The 20,506-nt window shown below is 33.4% G+C and overlaps 1 protein-coding gene across 3 annotated transcripts in view; it reads left to right on the top strand.

Annotated features, from left to right (window-relative positions):
• The window catches only part of LOC138709033 (protein peste-like), a 140,086-nt gene that overhangs the window by 108,538 nt on the left and 11,042 nt on the right, over positions 1–20,506 (top strand). For all 3 annotated transcript variants that reach the window (XM_069839512.1, XM_069839511.1, XM_069839510.1), the window contains exons 5-7: positions 3,890–4,317; positions 11,971–12,265; positions 19,004–19,077. In XM_069839512.1, the coding sequence (XP_069695613.1) occupies positions 3,890–4,317; positions 11,971–12,265; positions 19,004–19,077 (797 nt within the window). The remainder of the gene's footprint in view (positions 1–3,889; positions 4,318–11,970; positions 12,266–19,003; positions 19,078–20,506) is intronic.

Below are 20,506 nucleotides of genomic sequence, written 5' to 3' on the forward strand. Positions count from 1 at the left end.
CCAGTGCATCCTTCAGTAGGCAATTTCTCCTCAGCCAGTGACCCAACCAATTCCTTTTCCTCTTCCTGATCAGTTTCAGCATCATTTTTTCTTTCACCTACCCTTTCCAACACAGCTTCATTTCTTATTCTGTCTGTCCACTTCACACGTTCCATTCTTCTCCATATCCACATTTCAAATGCTTCTATTCGTTTCTCTTCACTTCGTCGTAATGTCCATGTTTCTGCCCCATAGAATGCCACACTCCATACAAAGCACTTCACTAATCTCTTTTGTTAGTTCTTTCTCCAGACGTCCGTAGAAGATGCTCCTTTTTCTATTAAAAGCTTCCTTGGCCATTGCTATCCTCCTTTTAACTTCCTGGCAACAGCTCATGTTACTGCTTATAGTACACTCAAAGTATTTGAAGCTGTTCACTTGGTCTACTGCCTCATTTACAATTCGTAAGTTTATCTTCTGTATTTTTCTTTCTATGATAATGCTATTTGTCTTATTTGCATTTATCTTCATCCCATACTACTCACAGCTGTCATTTGGCATTATATATTCTAGTCTAAAAACAACGTCCTGAATTTATATGTTGCCAAAAAAAGGCAAGTTAAACAAAAATACAATAATAACGGGAATAATAACTTAGTATGCATACAATAAATTAAAAAAAGGTACTAAATTAATATGTGGGCCTAATTAGAGGTGAAAATAACATTAAAGTGTTATCTCTAACAATTTATTATAAAAATGATTTTTTAATATATGTAAAGACCCCTTAATTACAATGATAACAATGCTTCTAATTTTGTTAATCAGTAGTCTGAGACTTTTCCAAATTTCCACAAAATAGCGTAATATAGTGACGCGTGTTCCCACCATCAATCCGAACACCTGTATCTCGGTCAGCTTGTATTTGACTTTATTAAGTCAACGTAGGCTCATAAATGCTCCTTTTCTCGTTGTTCACTTCCTCATGCTGACCTTCATCATGTTCAAATCTGAGAGTAGATTCGAGGATGTATTTTTTAGAACTATTATCTCTAAAAGCTATTATGGCGATCCTACGATAACTACCATTAATAAGCAAGGCTGTGGACCTCTTCATGAACGGAAAATTAATTTTTTTTTAAGTTCTTCAGCAATGAAGGAGCGAACGCGATGGTGGTATGAGTTTCTAAAAAGTTCGCCGTGAGGATAGGACCCTAAGACATGAGCTAGTGTTTCTTTCTCACTGCGGTAATGCCTACAGAGGTGAGTCCAAAGATCTACCCAGTACGGAGCCAAGGGCGGAAACATTAACTAACATTTTAAGGACCTCGCGCCATTCACTGCAGGAGAGACTTTCATAATTTCTGACCAAGAGTTAGTAGTTGTGTGTTCCTTGTAGAGTTCTACTACAATTTCTTTCTGGGGAAGCAAACACCAGACTGTTGAAGTCCGTGGCGAATTTTTTGGAAGTCATACAGATTACTGCGTGGATTAATAATTTTAGAAGTTTTTTTTGTATATGAAGGGACTTCAAGCATGGTGAGCTTTCATTTTGAGGATTTCGAGTGACCAGTGCACAAACATTACAAGATTTGAAAATGATGTTACAAGCGTTGATACATTGGAAGATGGCCTCTCAAGATGACATAATTCACTCGCAATATATCCCGATCTATCTTTTATGGTTAGCCGTAGCAAGCGTTTGAATGTCTGTAAATGAGGAAAAGTATAATGTTTTTAATTATTCTTCAAACGAGGTATAATTTTATTTTGCGAACAAATTAAACATAATTTTTGAATAGATCAGTTCTTATTTTTTAATTTACATAAAACATGTTCCAATAAATTTAAGTATTAGGTTATTAGCATCTAAAGAGGGAGTTGGGTCAGTTGTTAGCGAAAATCTGTTCATTTCATCTTAGTGACTCTCGAATAATGTTATTCGACGTTGAGAAAACCACTACAGAGCATTAATACACAGGGAGGCAATAGAAGTACAAAAAATAAATATAATATTAAATTTCCTAATTATCCCAAAATATTAGATTTGCAGTCACCTAGTTGCAGTAGGTACTGGATCCACAATAGGTCTATTTCTTGTGTGGGCACCTTCTTCAAACATTACTGTATATGTTATGACTGTATAGAAGGGCGTAATATTATTTTTCTTTCCAATGGCAGGGCCCTTAACTATGTCGTGCACTACAAGCGTGCTCACAGATGTCGCTAGTGTTGAGAAGCGTAGACGACACAGTTCGTCAGAGACTGTCCAGAGTGCAGCACAGGCGGTAGGTCTATGTTGCATTCGTAATGAATTATGAGCTAGGAAGGTGATTTTTATGTACTAAAACTAATACTTCAACTAGCTGTAGTTATAAACTAGCAACCCTTCTCTGGTATAAATAATACCGTTGGATTTAAACGCGTTAGTCAATTATAGCGAATAACGCTGTTCGTTGTTTAATTGATGAAGTTTGTCCAATTCCGTACTATTGCTTACACATTCCGCTAATGTAGACTTGTGGGGGGCTTTAGTAGGTAGTGCTTGCTTTCGAAACGCAAGTTCAAATGAACGGTGTCAACCCTTATTTACAAGTAGCAAGCGCCCTTCATGTGATTCATACTTCAATCCTTGCGACCAAGCTCTTCTCTGTTAGATTTCAGAGTGGTGTTGTGAACTATTTAACAAAAGTACTTTAACACTTTAATGAAATATAAAATTTTATTAAAAGCTTAGAACATTAAAAGTATTAAAAATATTTTAAAAATACTTTAAAACTTATTCATTACATTTATTCTCCGGGCCGTTGTGACCAAGCTTTCCTCTGTTAGATTTCAGAGTGTTGTGAACTGTCTAAAAAGTATTCTAATACTTATTATAAAATATAAAACTTTATAAAAAACTTAATACATTAAAAGTGTTAAAACTACTTAAAGGGTGCTTTAACACTTCTTATAAAATATGAAACTATATTAAAAACTTAAAAAGTTTAAAACAATTAAGAAGGTACTTTAACACGTATTATATAACTTTATTAAAAATTTAAAACTTTAAAAGTGTTAAAACTATTAAAAGAGTACTTTAACACATACTTAAAATGCAAAACGTTCTTAAAATTAAAACATTAAAAGTGTTAGAACTATTAAAAAGGTATTTTAACGCTTATAAAATATTAAACTTTATTAAAAAGTCAAAACTTTAAAAGCGTTCAAATTATTATGAAGATACTTTAACACTTACTATAAAATGTAAAACTTTCTTAAAAACTTAAAACTTTAAAAGTGTTAAAACAATTATAAACGTACCTTAACACTTATTATAAAATGCAAAACTTTATTACAGAGTTAAACCTTTAAAAGTGTTAAAACTATTAAAAAGGTACTTTAACATTTACTATAAAATGAAAACGTTCTTAAAAAGGTAAAACTAAAAAAAAAAAAAAGTTAAAACTATTGAAAAGATACTAAAACATTAAAATTACTATAAAATGCTAAACTTTCTTAAAAAGTTAAAACTTCAAAAGTGTCACAACTGTTAAAAGAAGTACTTTAACACTTATTATAAAATATTAAACTTTATTATAAAGTTAAAATTTAAAAGTGTTAAACATTTTTAAAAAGGTGCTTTAACACTTATTATAAAATGTTAAACGTTATTAAATACTTAAAACTTTAAAAGAGTTAGAACTATTAAAGAGGTACTTTAACACTTACTATAAATTGTAAAACTTTCTAAAAATGTTAAACTTTAAAAGTGTTAAAACTATTTTAAAAGATGCTTCAAAACTTATAATAAATTATACCTCATTTAAAAATGTAAAATTTTAAAAGTGTTAGATAATAGACAAATATTTTCCTTTTGTCCTTGGATGAGATTTCCGATTCTGTAAAACTGTCCATTGTGTTGCAGAGCGCCAGCTATGGTTCGAGACACTGGAGCTTATTTTCAACTTTTCCTCTATCTATGGCAATACGAATATTGGGAAAATCTGTTTTAATGAGAAAATCCTTCCGAGAGCTTTTCATCGAAGGATACTTCGATCCACTTCTCACGATGGCCTACGTCGTGCCTGGAATGAAAGGCAAAGGACAATTGAAAGATAAAATTGGCTTACTTTACGAGAGAAATGCCTCCACATATTTTGATGGCGTAATAAACCTCGGGACTGGTGTGGACGACATCAGTAAGCTGGGGACAGTGTTCAATTGGAATTACCAGAACAGAACTCCCACCTTCGAAGGAAAGTGTGGAGAAGTGTACGGCGCAACGGCGGAGTTGTTCGCCCCTTCCTCGTCGAGAGGTACGACCCTAAGCTTCTTCGTTCCCGAAGTATGCAGGTAAGATACATATGTTTATAGCTAACTCTTTACTTAATAGATAGATGCCATGGATGAATATAATAAGATGCGCAACTGCGGTCAACACCATCTATCTTCGCCGGGCCTAAGTAACAAGACCAGTGTCAAGGATCGTAGATGGTAAAATTTAGAATTACGTGATGAGTAGATTCTTCTCCACTTATCCGTTAGGGCTAGACAGATGAAAAGACAAGATGGAAGCCAGAAACTTGCATAAAAGTTAGGCAAATGATCTACACCTGGATGTAAGTGGTACGTGTGTTTATTATGCAGTGTAACCTATGTTGAACAGTGGTATTTATGGATTTTACTAAAATAATATTGTTGAATGTATTATAAAATAGTAGATAGTAGCCTAATATAATAATTTCAATTACCCGGTATCTAATTAGTTTTTGCAGACTTCTTCAATGCACTGTACACTAAATACCAAAAGAATACAACATGGATTGAATACAATTTCAATTATCTAACCCTTCGTTTTCTTTTTTGTTCTTTTTGATTTTATTTTAATAAGTTCTGTTAGGACAGTGGTTCTCAAACTTTTTTAAGGCGTGAACCACTTTTGGGCGAGATACTTGTTTTCCTGTACCGGTACCTTGTAGCAGCAGCAGCAGTAGTCTTGGTCGCTCCGTAGGGAAGCATAGGGCCTTGATGAAAGCACGGCATCGTACTCTATTGTTCTCCAACACTTTAATTTCTTTCCAGATTTTCCTTGCCTGTTTAGCCTCATCTCTAATTGTGTTGCTCCATGTTTTTTAGGCCTTCCTCTTCGTCTGTTCAGTCCTTGGGGGTTCCAATCCAGAGCCATTTTTTAGTGATATTATTTTCTCTCCTTAGTACATGCCCAATCCACTTCCATTTTCTGAATTTGATTTCTTTGCTGATTTCGTGCTGATCTGTTCTTCTCCAGAGTTCCTCATTAGTTATAATCTCTGGCCACCAAATACCCATGATGTTCCTCAAGCAACGATTTATAAAGATTTGCAATTTCTTTCCAATTTGTTTCGTTGCCTTCCAAGTTTCGCACCCGTATAGTAAAATCGACTTTACATATGAGTTAAATAATCTTAATTTAAGTTTTAAGGAGATTTGCTTCGACCTCGATTTCAATTGAATAAAAGCATGTCTTGCTTTCTTTATTCTAGCATTTACATCTTCATCTGAACCACCATTCACAGAAATTATACTTCCCAGATATGTAAATTCATTTGTAGCTTCAATTACTTCTCCTTCTATTATAAATTCTCATTTCTTTTGTTTTGTGTTTACTTATTTCCAAACCAGCATTTGCTGCCAACTCACGCAAGTCATGAAGTTTGGCATTTATATCTGAAAATCTGTGGGTTAATAGGCATACATCATCGGTATACTCTAAACCAGACCAAGACAGGATACAGCACTGTGACGTCACCTCTCTCCGCTCTGCCGTCTCGCATTCGACGTCTGTGCAGGGTCTGTGAAATGTGGACAGCAGTTTGCAGGGAGGGTGGAGAGGGTATTTGGCGTGTAAGTAGCAGTGATTTAGGCGATAAATAAAAGTGATCTGCGTTCATAACACAGTTTAATGCCTGGATATCCCAATGGTAATGTTAACTCAACTGCACATCTTGTGTTCTGATTATAAATAATTCAATTTCGAAAATCAATCTATAGCAAAGAGAGTCTCTTATGCTGGACACTTTCCTGTATCTAATAGTCACGTAGTATTTCATTTCAGTTAATTTGGCGAAACAAATATATAGTAAAATAATACAAGTTTTTATTATGCACGTTCATTTGTACGTCAAGATATCCTTTATTTATAAAGATTGCAATCACACAACGTGTTTAAAAATAATTAGAAATAATTAAACCTTTGCTGTATTTTATGAAACAAAAACGTACAAACTACATTTTCTTTTCTCTGTAATTTGGAAGAAGGCACAGAACGATTAATTATGTTGACATTTTTCTCCTTTTTTTGTTTCTTTTTTCTTTAACTAATTTATCAATATTGGGAAGCAAATTCATACAATCTCGGGAATTTGGCTTGGTAGAAATTCCTGTTAAAGTCGACCAAGTCCTTGTTGTATTTATATTTGTCCTTCAACAAATCGTCACATTGTAAATTTAACAGTTCCAATTGGTATCTGCTAGAAACATCTTTGATATTTGGGGAATAAGGGGTTGCAAAGAGCTGAAATATAGTAGAAACTGTTCTACACCTTGAAACTTCGACTGAACTGGCGAAGAAGATCTTGTAGAATTTCCACATATTCTTATGAGAGACTAATATCCGGATCACGCACTTGCGATAACTTTGAAAAATGCACAGTTTCCAGCCAGCAGTTGATTTATCCATAGAGCCAATGACAATTTTAACGCTTCAACTTTATAGTATATATCTGTTACGATGAGACCCTTGTCCTGAAGTGAGGTATTTAAATCGTTTAAGTGATCTGTTAAATCCGCATGGAAAGCCAAGTCACAAATTCAGGTTTTTTCTTGCAACTCGGGGACAGGCTGATTTAGACTAGTCATGAATAATGCTATTTCTTCTCTTAACTCAAAGAAACGCCGTTTATGTAGGCAACTTTGCATTACGATGCTCTCACCTGACGTCACACGAAATGAGGGATGTGCTCTTCCTTCACGAAAGTCACACAGTCTGAAACTGTCTTCCGCTGCTCTAAACTTTCTAGTCTTGCATTTAAACCCCACTGAATGCCACGACGTCCTCTACTAATTAAAGCATTCATTATGTCATCCATAACCAGAATAAACAATAGTGGGGACAACAGGCAAACTTGTTTAACTCCTCTTTCCGGAGAAAACGGTGCAGAGAGTTTCCCATTATGTGAGACATAACAAATATTGTTGTTATAATAATCTTTGATAATATTAATGATTTTAGTCGTGTACCTGTACCTAAACCCATTCGAAAAACACAAAACCTTGTAACATTGAAAACAACAATAATTTTACTAAAAACCAGTGGATAACCTAACTTCTGATGTACCAGTACCTATTTTCAATTCTCTTTGGCTTCATAGGCTACCCTTCATTACTGACATATTTTTCAAACATTTAAACATTTTGAATAGTAGTTTGTAACGCCAAGATTTTAACATAATAACAACCGGAGATAAAGCCGACAGATTTATAAAAAAAATAATAATAATAATTTATGGATGTGATCATTTGAAAAAAAATTTGATTCATTCCAGTGTATTAAAGAACTCATGGAAAATTTATCCAACTATCGTATTATACGAAAAATACTGATCTTTTTTTATGCGGACATGCAATTAAGTTTGCACAGTTATATTTTAAACAATATATTTTGCAGTATTTCCGGGAAGAAGCTCAAAACAATTACTACAGTCACAGATGGATACTGAATTCGTTTTCAGATAGTTGCGTTGTTGAAATTTCAAATTTATATTAAGGAAAGTCTTGTTAAAATATATAGAAACTCATGAAGTGTCGAAACAATACATTTTACGCAGAGCGTAGACCAATATTTTGTATCGAAAGAATGCAAGAGTACCTCGAAATTACAAAAGAAACTCTGAAATTTTTTATAGCATAAGCAAACTCGTATTTATGCAAAATGAGTTTCTTGTCTATGATTTCCAGAACAAAGCGACAAATCTTCTCCAAACTGAAAATATCATTGTGTGTGACGAATATACAGTTCAGATTTGAGAAGCAAATTTATCAAAAAGAGACTTTTATCAACAGTAATCTCACTAGACGTTTTCATTTATCTATAGAAAATCAAAACTCGAGCGGGATTTAATCGACTATTACACGATTAGAAGAAAGTATATAAAGATTAGAAGTAACGAAGTACTCCAATACAATAAAATATTAATTGACTTACGAAAATACAACTGTCTTCAAATGTATTATTGTACCATCTCAACATTACAAATATTACGCTAGATGCATGCTAGATGGCAGTAGTGAGCAATTCCTTCTCGTCGAGAAGTTCTCGATCTATTATACACGATGGCAATGTTACTAGTCAAGAAGACTTTGTTGATTCAGTTTTATTTTTATTAAAATGCAACATTCCACTTCAATTATCCGAATCCCTGTAATCAACGTCACTTGACAGATGATTTTCAATAAATCTTAATATTAAACAATCTCTGATACGTGACTATCCATAATATCATAGCAGAAGCTATAACATAACCTAACTAATATACACAAGTGTTAGAAAAGTTTTAATTAACGACGATGACATAAAAAATAAACATGAATAATTTTAAAAGGAATAATTATTGAATGTACAATTTTCAAATTTGAATGTGGTTGGTGGTTCAATTGATGTTATATTGGACGTGTGCGTAATACAAGTGGAACTCGTTGATTTAGGCCTACATGGTGTATTCAACTTATTCAGATTTTCCGAATGAATAATTTTAAAAGAAATAATTATTGAATGTACAATTTTCAAATTTGAATGTGGTTGGTGGTTCAATTGATGTTATATTGGGCGTGTGCGTAATAGAAGTGGAACTCGTTGATTTAGGCCTACATGGTGTATTCAACTTATTCAGGATTTCCGAATGGTACTCTTCATTTATTTTTAAATCGGATTCCAGAAGATGCATAGGTATGATCAGTGATTTTTATTAATTCTTGTTCTTGAATGCCAATGCAAGTCATATTTGAAACTGCTGTGCATCGACTGGAGTGGTTTGTAATTTTATGTATGTATATATATATATTTTTTTTTTTTGACGTCCAGACCAGCGCAGTTTCAAATGTTGGCAAACAAAGAAACAAATGCTAGGGACGCGATAAAATTAAACAAATGCTAGGGACGCGATAAAATTGTGCGATAAGCAGCCATGATTGGTTGAAATACGTCCTTTCGTACCGTTTTATTGGTCAAAAGTAGTATGACGTAGTAAAAGTGTAATAGTCACATTAATTATATTTTGCGTTATATAGGCCTAACTACTGATATTTTTTATTTTTGTGTTGAAAGCCGTTTATGTTTCTAAATACAACATAAATTTGTCAATAAGGCGTTTCTTGTTTTATTCTATAAATGAATGGGTTATTTATGAAAGGGCCTAAGTCGCTAATTTTGTGAAAATGGGTTTGTAATGTAATACTGCTCTTTGGGTGTAAGTACATCGATTTACATATGAAGAGGACTAAGTTTCACATTCTATAATGCTTAGTAGAATTTATAATACAATTTTTATTTCAGCCTTAATTTCAAAATTTCGGCCAGTAAGCAGTTTTTCTTTAACTGCTAACAATTTAGTATTCAAGACTTTGGCCCTTTCATAAATAACCCAATCAAATGATCTCGCGACCCAACTCAATTCTTTACATGATATCCATGTTAGAAGGTAGTGTAAAATACTATCTCATCATGCTGTTGGCTCCAATATGAATTTTCAGTGGAAGATGGAAAAAATAAAAGCTTAAATGCTTTACTTCTAAATGTTGTAGTTTCAGAACGGAGGGGAATGTTTCATACACGTAATTATACTTTCCGCCACTTGGTGCGCTACTAGATGCATGGAGTAATTAGTTATCCCAGGAGAGAACAGGTGGCAGCAAGATCAATTTATACATTAGCATCTCTAACGTGTGAAACGGGAAGTAGCTTCTTTTGTTGTCATGTGATTGACCTCACCGAGCAGTTCTAGCTCCATTCGCTGATTGGTCAATCACTTATCATAACAATACACTGCTCTCTTAAACTGACTGAATCGGCCTGGTTGGCGCACTCGGTACAGCGCTGGCCTTCTATGCACGAGGTTGCGGGTTCGAATCCGGACCAGGTCATGGTATTTAAGTGTGCTTAAATGCCACAGGTTCATGTCAGTAGATTTACCGGCATGTAAAAGAACTCCTGCGGGACAAAATTCCGGCACACCAGTGACGTTGATATAAACTCGGCAGTTGTGAGCGTCGTTAAATAAAACATAACATTTAAATTGACTGAACATATTGAGAATTCAATCAATGGCTTTTCCAAAACACGTTATGAAATGTTTGATATAAAATAGCTTTACCTCGAAAAGGAAGCAGAAAAGAATAAAAGTGCATTTACTTGTTTGAAATATCTTAAACAGTAACCCTCTGAAATTAATGACATTATTTACGATTCAACCTGTATTCTGTAACAACAAACAACTAAAAATAACCAAATTTTGACTGGTGCCCTTTTAAAAATATACAATTAAATTTAAGATAAATACAATATATGAGCATTTTCCAGTCTAAGTGATTATTGTATTGTATTGTATTGTATTTATTAACATTCCATGGTATTCATACATTGCTTACAGCTAGAATATGGAACAAGTCAAAAAACTTAATACTATTATAAAGTCTTAATTTATAGTCACAGTCTAGATGAAATATATACAGACGAGATTTACAATATAGTCTACTAGTACAACACAAAGTTTTAGTATCAATTTCATGAAGTGTTATTGAATGTCATGAATTCACCTACAGAATATAAGGCGTGAGAAATTAGGTACTTCTTTAATTTGGCCCTAAATAAGCTTATGTTTTGAGTTTCATTTTTTATATCGAAAGGGAGGCTATTAAAAATTTTTACTGCCATATACCGCATTCCTTTTTGATAGCACGATAGACTTGCCGATGGAGTATGAAAGTCATTTTTTTACGTTATTTATGCTATGAACTGTTAAATTAGTTACAAAGTTTTCACGATTACATACGAGAAAGACTATTAATGAAAAGATATACTGACAAGCCATGGGCATTATTTGTAGTTTTTTTTAAATAGTCCTACAAGATTCCCTAGATTTGGCACTCACTATTATTCTAATTACTCTTTTTGTAATAGAAATATACTGTTACTATCTGTGGAATTTCCCCAGAATATTATTCCAAAACTCATTACCGAGTGGAAGTATGGAAAGTACATTGTTTTTAAGGTATTGATATTTACTATCTTTTGCATAGATCTAATAGCAAAACAAGCTGAATTTAGTTTGTGGGTAATTTCTTTAATATGATTTTTCCAATTTAACATATTATCGATTTTTAAGCCAAGAAATTTGGTTGTCGTTGTTTCTAATAGGGATCTGTTGTTAATTATTGCGCTAGAAATTTGCGAGGTTGAATTTGCACAGGATTTAAATTGAATTATGTTAGTTTTGTTACAATTTAATACCAATTTATTGACTGAGAACCAGTCACATATTTTGAAGAGAATTTCCTCTGTTGAAGACTGGAATGTGTTGGCGTTATTGGCTGTAATTACTATACTTGTATTCAGTTTCAAATCAAGAAACTTAGCCCTTATAGATTCTTTGTGATCATTTACATTAAATGTTTTGTATGAAAACTGAAGAGTATTACATGTATTAAATTTGATTGCAATGTATAAATGAACTATCTAGACCTCATCGAATTTTAGTAGACGTTTCTTTGCTGAGAATTCTTTGAAATGGATTTAACGTTGTGTCCCTACTAAGTATCCCTGCTCTGTAGCTAACCCTAGAACTTCGAAACATCACATTTCACGCGAAGCAAACACCATTTCATCGAAAACTCTGAAAATAATACATATTCTCAACATCCTACAATTATCCAGCATTAAGATAAAAAAATTTGATTCTACTGTATTTTCCACAGGTCTGTTACCATGGAATACTTGGACGACAGATATATACAGGGAATATTCGGTCACCGTTACTTTCTGGGTGAGAAGACAGTCGACAACGGCTCGCTGTACCCTGAAAACTGGTGCAATTGCGGAGGCGAGTGCCTTCCCAGAGGAGTAATAAACGCTTCGTCGTGTCTGCGGGATCTACCGATGTTCTTCTCTTTCCCCCATTTTCTGTTTGGAGATCCTTACTACCGGGAGCGAGTGAAAGGAATAGCGCCTCCCGACTTAGATGAGCATTTGTTACACATGACAGTTGAACCGGTAAGTCACACCACTCTGGATATGTTTCCATTACTATTGTTCGTCCCATAATGTCTGACAGAAGTAGAGTGACCAGACGTCCTCTTTTGTCCGGACATGTCCTTATTTTAGGCCTTTGTCCAAGGTCCGGACGGATTTTTTAATAATCAAGAAATGTTATCTTTTTCGTAACTTGTAGGCTATGCTTGATATTTTTAAATTATCTGATTTGGCGGTTTTTTTCAAGTAATTTGCCTGCAGGTGGCAGCAGCATCGACGGAATAGGTCTATACTCTTTGCCAACGATCATAACTCTATTTGCTTACAGAGTAATATTAAATTGACGTTTTGTGCAGCCTTTTTATGTATTTTGATAATAATTATAGTTCCCTTGGCTTTACTTTAGTGGAGGCAGAGGTGAAATTTTCGAACAAAACTGAAGAAAAAATGAAAATTTGTTTTTTTTTTTTTTTCATTTATATTATCTTTATTTTCATATTCCGATGTTAGTTTTTGATTTTGTGCCCTTTAAAAGTATGAAATTAAAACCAAGATAACTGTATTACTATATTATTCCCATAATAAACTAATACTTATCATTATTTATATACCTTCTCTGAACATATAAATAAAAAGAAATACTAAAAATTTCTTACAATATGGTGCATGGAGCATTTTATATCAAACAATATAAAGTTTTATAAAATTATTAATATTTACAGAACTATTGTACTTAGAAAGTTGAAACTTGGTATGTCCATTACTAATAACATACTTAGTATCCATGATCAATTTCAAACAAATCGGATACATTTTGTGGATTTTGAAATATTCACCTCTGCCTCCCCTTAACTGTAAAATCATTTTATATTATTAAGTTTTATCATAAGTATACTAGCTGTAATAAAATAGATATTGACATAATCTTAAGTATAATATGGGCCCTTCCTAAATTTAAATATATATTTTCTGTCCTCTTTAATCATTATAGTTCCCTTGACTTTCATATGTAGCTAACTGTAAAGTCATTATTATCAAGTTGTGAGCTTAAATGCTACAGGCTCATATCAGTAGATTTACTGGCATGTAAAAGAACTCCTGCGGGACAGAATTCCGACACACCGGCGGCACTGATATAACCTCTGCAGTTTATTGTTTATTGTTAGTAAAATAACATGTAGGCCTACAAAAATACAGTCGTAATTCTTCCCTGAAGGAGTAAAAACTCGTGCTCAGGGAGTTATCTAAACAGATACTTAACACAAACAAAGATAATTAACACAAAGTGGGTCAAGAAAAAAAAATACAGGAATAAATTAACTATAAAAATACAATTTCAATTTTAAGAATTTAACTTACACAGACACATATACATATTACACCAATAGGCCTATATATTCTTTAAAAATTAAATTCCTAACGCTATTTTTTAAATGTTGATACTAAAGTTTTCCAAATTTTGGTATTTTTCAATTATTTTATTTTATAACCTTTGACCAAAGTAGGTACTATGGCTAAGAGCTGTGCTTGTGAAACACTTTGGTTCGTCAAGTCGTATAAAATCATATCTTAGTTCCATATTTATGATGATACAATTTGAATTTATTACGATTTTTATGTATGATGTTTAATAACGCAATACAATGAATCTGTTTAATTTTCAAAACATTAAAATCAGTGAACAAAAGCTCGGATGAGTAATCAATTGGTTTATTAAAGCATATTTTAATTATTCTTTTCTGAATAAGTATTAGTGGTTTATTAAAGCATATTTTAATTATTCTTGTCTGAATAAGTATTAGTGGAATGAGATTAGAATTACAAGCATTTCCCCACCCTAAAATTCCATATTGGAGAATGGATTGGAATAAAGCTAAATAAATGAGACGTAAAATATTAACTGGTAAATATGACAGAAGTAAAACAAAGATATAAACTGTTTTACGTAATCTATTGCAAAAATATGTAATATTTTTGTTCCATCGTAAGTGTTGGTCGATTGTAATGTCTAAATACTTAACCTCTGAGGATTCAGTTAATATGGGACATTCACAATTTTGAGAAGAACAATCAGAATGATGAATTTTAAGCCTAAAAGAAGATTGAGGAGATTCAAGACCACTGAAGCTTAGTGAAAACGGAACAACAGTTGTTTTGGATGTGTTTAAGGAAAGAGCGTTTCCATCAAACGCGAGCGTTGTTAAATAAACTATAGTTTAAATTCAAATTTATTATCAAGTTCTATCATAATTATTTTGTAATATTAACATACTTTTAAGTATGATATAAGCCTAAATCTGTACTATAAATATTTGGTAAGAAAATAGATATTGACGTAATTTATAATATAATATAGATATAGTCCTAAATCTACAGTAAGTACATATTTTCTGTCGTCTTTTTTTCGAAGAATGTCCTCCTTTTTGAAGCTTTATGTCCTCTTTTATATCGATGTGAATCTGGTCACCTAGACAGAAGAAGTAAACAATGCCGGCAGAAAGAGAAAGAAGAATAATTGCTATTAAACCAATGGCAGAAGTCTCATTCCATGGTTACCCTGAAACGTTCTACTCTCGCCCAACTTAAAGACAAGCGTGAAACGAGATCTCTGCCATTGGTTGAGTAGTAATATACTTCTCTCCTCCTCTGCCGGTAATATTTACATCGCCTGTCAGACATTATGGAATGAAGTATAGAATCTCCTTCCAGTATACCCCAGCGCATATATGTGTAAGGGATGAGAATAAGACAGACATTTCTATCTGTAAGGAAAACGGCGAATACAGAATGAAATGTAGAGCATAAAATTATCTTCTAAATCACTGAATAAGCCACAATAATGTATTCTTATGTTCACATATTACTCCCTCCGTTCCAAAATATAGTATAATAATAATAATAATAATAATAATAATAATAATAATAATAATAATAATAATAATAATAATATAATAATAATAATAATAATAATAATAATAATAATAATAATAATAATAATGGTTTATTTTAACTGGCAGAGTTAAGGCAATTCGGCCTTCTCTTCCACTCAACCAGTATGATAGAAAATTACTACAATGCTGTGAATATAACATAATTAATACAATACAATTCAAAGCAATACAGTACTACAATACAAGGCAATATAATACATAATTAACATAATACAATGACAATTCTTTTCATCTTCACAACACCAATGAAATAATTATGTAATAATAATACTTACTGGCTTTTAAGGAACCCGGAGGTTCATTGCCGCCCTCACATAAGCCCCCCATTGGTCCCTATCCTGAGCAAGATTAATCCATAGCCCATACGTGCTACATGCCCTGCCCATCTCAAACGTCTGGTTGTAATAATAATAATAATAATACTAATAATAATAATAATAATAATAATAATAATAATAATAGTAACAGTAATGACAGTCATACCTAGATTAAATTAAATTATCAAACTCGAACACAATTATAACTTCAATTTGACTGCGCCCGTAAGAAATCGTTTAGCATTTTCTTGAAAGTGATTATTGTCTAGCAGCCCCTCATCTTCTGAGGTAGAGAATTCCATTCATGGGGGACTGAGACAGTAAAAGAGGATGAATAGTGGGATGTTCTGTGGGCAGGAATTGCTAGGGTTTGGCTCTCCTGTGACCTGGTGTTTAGATTGTGATTGGAGGATAAGTAGTTAAACCGGGAACGAAGATAATTTGGAGTAGAAGTGTGGAGAACTCGAAACAGAAGAGACAGCGAATGAAGTGATCTATGGTTACTAAGTTGCAGCCAGGATAAAGATTTGAACGAGGGTGTAATGTGGTCAAGTTTGTGAGCATTGCTGATGAATCTGATACTCATATTGTGCACACAATGCAGATTGTTCGAAAGGTCAGTTGTCAAGTCTTTAAGTATTACGTCGCAATAGTCAAACAGTGGTAGTATGAGGGTTTGCACTAAAGTCTGTTTTAATTCTGGCGGGAGGAATTTTCTGAATGGGTTAAGAGAATGCATGGTGTAGCACACTCTCTTGGATATTTCCTTTATTTGGCATTTCCAATTTAAATTTTCGTCCAAGAAAATGCCGAGGTTTCTGACGACGGAATGGTACGGAATAGTGGCATTATTTACTGTAATAATTGGGATATGTCTGTTGTTCATTGTGTTCAGTAATGTCCTATGTCCAATTATTATTGCTTGTGAGCATTCAACCTAAGTCCGAACTTTTTCGCCCATGAAGAAACTTGATTCAAGTCATGATTAATTTTGCCAATAGTTGCATCAATTTCGTCTGGTCGGGAGTGTATGTAGACTTGTAAGTCGTCTGCGTAAATGTGATACTTGCAGTAATGTAGGTTTGTAGTCACGTCATTAATATAAATGGAGAAAAGCAGTGGTCCAAGCACGGTGCCTTGAGGTACTCCTATTTTCGTAAATCGCCAAGGGGAAAACCGATTTTGTACTGAGATACATTGTTGACGATCACGAAGATAAGAGTCCATCCAATTAATGCAGTTGTCAGACAAGTATAACGTTCTTAGTCTTGCACGTAGTAGGTCAAGATCAACTGAGTCGAATGCTTTACTGAAGTCTAGTAGAGTTAATATGGTCACCTCGCTTCTGTCCATTGCTTCTCGCATGTCTTCTGTCACTTTAAGTAGGGCAGTTGTTGTACTGTGTCCTGTTCTGATACCAGATTGGTGTTCGTTGATAAGTTTGTACGTGTTTAAGTGGTCTGTCAGTTGTCGGTGTACGATGTCTTCCAGTGCTTTGGAGAGAGAGGGGAGAATATTTATAGGCCTGTAGTCGTTTGGAGAGGTCGGAGCTTTCGTCTTGGATATAGCTGTTACTAGTGCAATTTTCCAAATTTTAGGAAAGTTATTAGTTATGAGAGATGCATTAAATATATGGGTCACTGTCGGCACGATCACGTCAATTATTTTATTTAACAGTGAAATTCTGATACCGTCTATGCTTTGTGCGTTAGATTTCAGTCGTCTTAAGGCTGGTTCACAATAAACCGGAAACGAGAATCGGAACGAAAACGAAAACGAAAACGGTAAAATTGTTAAAATGTGTACATTTAAATGTGAGCATTCGCAATTAACGATAAGCTTGCCGGAACCCGGGATCGGGAACGGAGAGTTGGCCAAGTTTCAACTTCGGCGTTCACGTTTCCGATCACAGCCCACTAGATTCATTCTATTGCCATCTAAAAGCTATTTTGTCGTCGTATATTTTGTAGCAAGAAGACCGTGACATAACCTATGCATTATTTTGTTCTGTGCTGTGCATCATGGAGCATGATGAGATTCTAACATTGAGTGTTGAGGAAAATACTCACGTTTACGCCTCGTATAAAGATAAGAAAATGAAGGAGAATACGTGGCTTTCAATAGTTGCATCTTTGAACACCGATCGTAAGTGAATCATATTTTATGACTGTATTGGTTGTATTACACACTACATATTCATGCTTCAGTTCAATAACTATTGTTGTGTTCATTTTTGTTCTATTACAAATTTTTCTTCTCTAATTATTTTACGTTATGGTAGACTTAAAATAGGTTGTGATAATAAAGATGAATGGGCATATTTACAGTACCGTTGAAATTTTGAAGTTGGTTAACCTGTGTTATGTTGGCTGCCTTGTACTCATGAGAGAACGCCATTGGTCAATTATACACAAATAACATCAGAATGCGTAATATCGACTTTACACGTCGTTATTGACATGCATATCGATATGCATAGTCGTCTACGTTCTCGGTTTATTGTGAATCAAAAATGTTCATATTCACGTTCTCTGCTTCTCGTTTTCACTCTGGTTCTCGTTCTCGGTTTATTGTGAACCATCCTTTAGTGATTTCTGACGTCAATTTCAGTAATGTATGTAAAGTGAATTAACGTGTCTATTGTAGTCGCATTAGATAGGATGTCTTCCTTTGTTTTGTCCTGTTGTAGAGGTTCGGGAGGTGAGGTGGTGAAATGTTCATTCAGATCAGTTTGTATAGTAACAAAAAAAATACATTTGATTATTGTGAATGCGCGCACGAAATGTTGTACGGCGTGGTATCACAGTCTAGTAGCCTATATATAGTCACGAAGCTCAATACGTAGGGAATATGCATACATAGATAGTTGCTAACCACTAGGTTCGCTACCATCGCCTCATCACAGACAATGCGAAATAGTACTTGCACAGTCTATGGTTCCTAGTAGTCTCACCAACTCGAGCTTCGTGACTGTATATACGACTGTGATGGTATTCTGTTCAGTAATGAAGGGACTATCAGACAGTGCAGTTGTGAATGTTTCTAGTCTTCTGTAGTGCATCAATCCACAATATTTAAATAGTTCATTATGAACAGAAATCAAATGGGCACCTGGTGTGATGTTCCTGTTCCAGAAAATGTAACACCAATTATGTATAGAACATCTAAGGCACAACAGTCGTGTAAAAACGGGTTGTAAGTTATTGCAGTTTTTTATGTTAATTCGTCTCTCTCTGAAAACAATGTTCGTTTTTTCTTTTATTAATTTGACATCACACAGAATGAAATGTACTTTATTTATTTTTCTTGCGTTAATTTATCGAACAAATAAGTATCTAGAAGATATATTAAATTTACATTATATTACTGAGAACTTAAACAAATGTATACCATATTTTAGAACGGAATAAATGACATCTTTCTATTCCATATTTTGGACTAGAGGGAGTAACTATTTTTATGTCGTATGATAAATTCTAATTTTGTTCCAGACGACGGGCATTCCTCTTGAGGCATTCTTCAGACTCCAAATGAATCTGTTGCTAAGGGACAATCCAAAAATTAGGTGAGAAAGCATTTCACTTTCTATTGATTTTATAAAATATGCTTTTTTGAGGGAAATAATTTAGAATCTACCTATTCAATATTTCTTCCAAATAATCATGAAAATTTTATTTCATCTACAGAGAATTTTTAGCTAAAGACCAGACACTAGACTAAAGTGTTGCTATATTTCTATAGATCAGTAAATGAAACGTGTTACAACACTTGCTCACGCATATAATGACAGGAGTCTTTCTTCCTACTGAAATTGATAATGTCAATACATAACAACTAATAATGGAAGATATTTTTGGAAGTAGTTTAAATCTATTAAGTGTAATAAAGGTAATTATATATTATATTATATACCCATCAGGAGAGTCCTTTTCAGGCACTTCGTTGTTTTAAGCTAATGTTAAGGGAAGTAATGTCGAATTTACCTATTCAATACTTGTGCCAAATAATCACGAAAAGTTTATTTCATCTACAGAGAATTTCATTTAAAGACCAGACAGTAAGCATTTAAAAAAAAATGTTTCTATAATTCCACAGCCCAATAACACTTGCATTACGTTGCTGGAATTGATGTCAGTACATAAAAACTAAGAATGGAAGATATTTTGAGCAAAATAGTTCAATTTCTATTAAATGTATTAATGGAAATTGTAAATTGCAATATTTATCGTATCAACAGTAATCTCAATACAGGTTTTGATTTGTCTAGAGAAAATCAAAACTCGAGTAGGATTTAATTGACTATTACACGATTAGAAGAAAGTACATAAAGATTAGAAGAAATAAAGTACTCTAATGCAATAAAATATTAATTGACTTACTGAAATTCTATTTCACTAATGTCAGTTTCATCAAAACGTTTGAACGGAGCCGCCATTTTCAGTTGACTATCTATGAGGGAGACAAATGACGATAGCAAAGCATGTTTTATAGTACCGTAAAGAATTTGCAGTTTGAAATGTTGGCAAACAGATGGTAGGGAGGTGATAAAACAGAAGAAAGAATATAAAGATTAGAAAAAAGAAAGTATTCTAATACAATAAAATAGGAATTAATTGACTTACTAAAATTCTATTTCACTAATGTTACCTTCACCAAAACGTTGGAACGGAGCCGCCATTTTCAGTTGACTATCTATGCGGGAAACAAATGACGATCGAAAATCATGTTTTATAATACCTTGAAGAATTTGCAGTGTTAAATGTTGACAAACAAAGAAACAAATGCTAGGGAGGTAATAAAAACAAACAAATGATAAAATTGTAGCGATAAACAGCCATGATTGGTTGAAACACGTCCTTTCGTACCGTTTTATTGGTCAAAAGTAGTGTGACGTAAATGTGTAATAGTAATGATAATGTAATTTCAGAAACTTCATTATTTTAAGCTTGTATTAAGGGTAGTAATTTTGAATATTCCTATTCAATATTTGTTTC

Source organism: Periplaneta americana, chromosome 11 (assembly GCF_040183065.1).
Source record: "Periplaneta americana isolate PAMFEO1 chromosome 11, P.americana_PAMFEO1_priV1, whole genome shotgun sequence".
Classification (NCBI taxonomy): Eukaryota; Metazoa; Arthropoda; class Insecta; order Blattodea; family Blattidae; genus Periplaneta; species Periplaneta americana.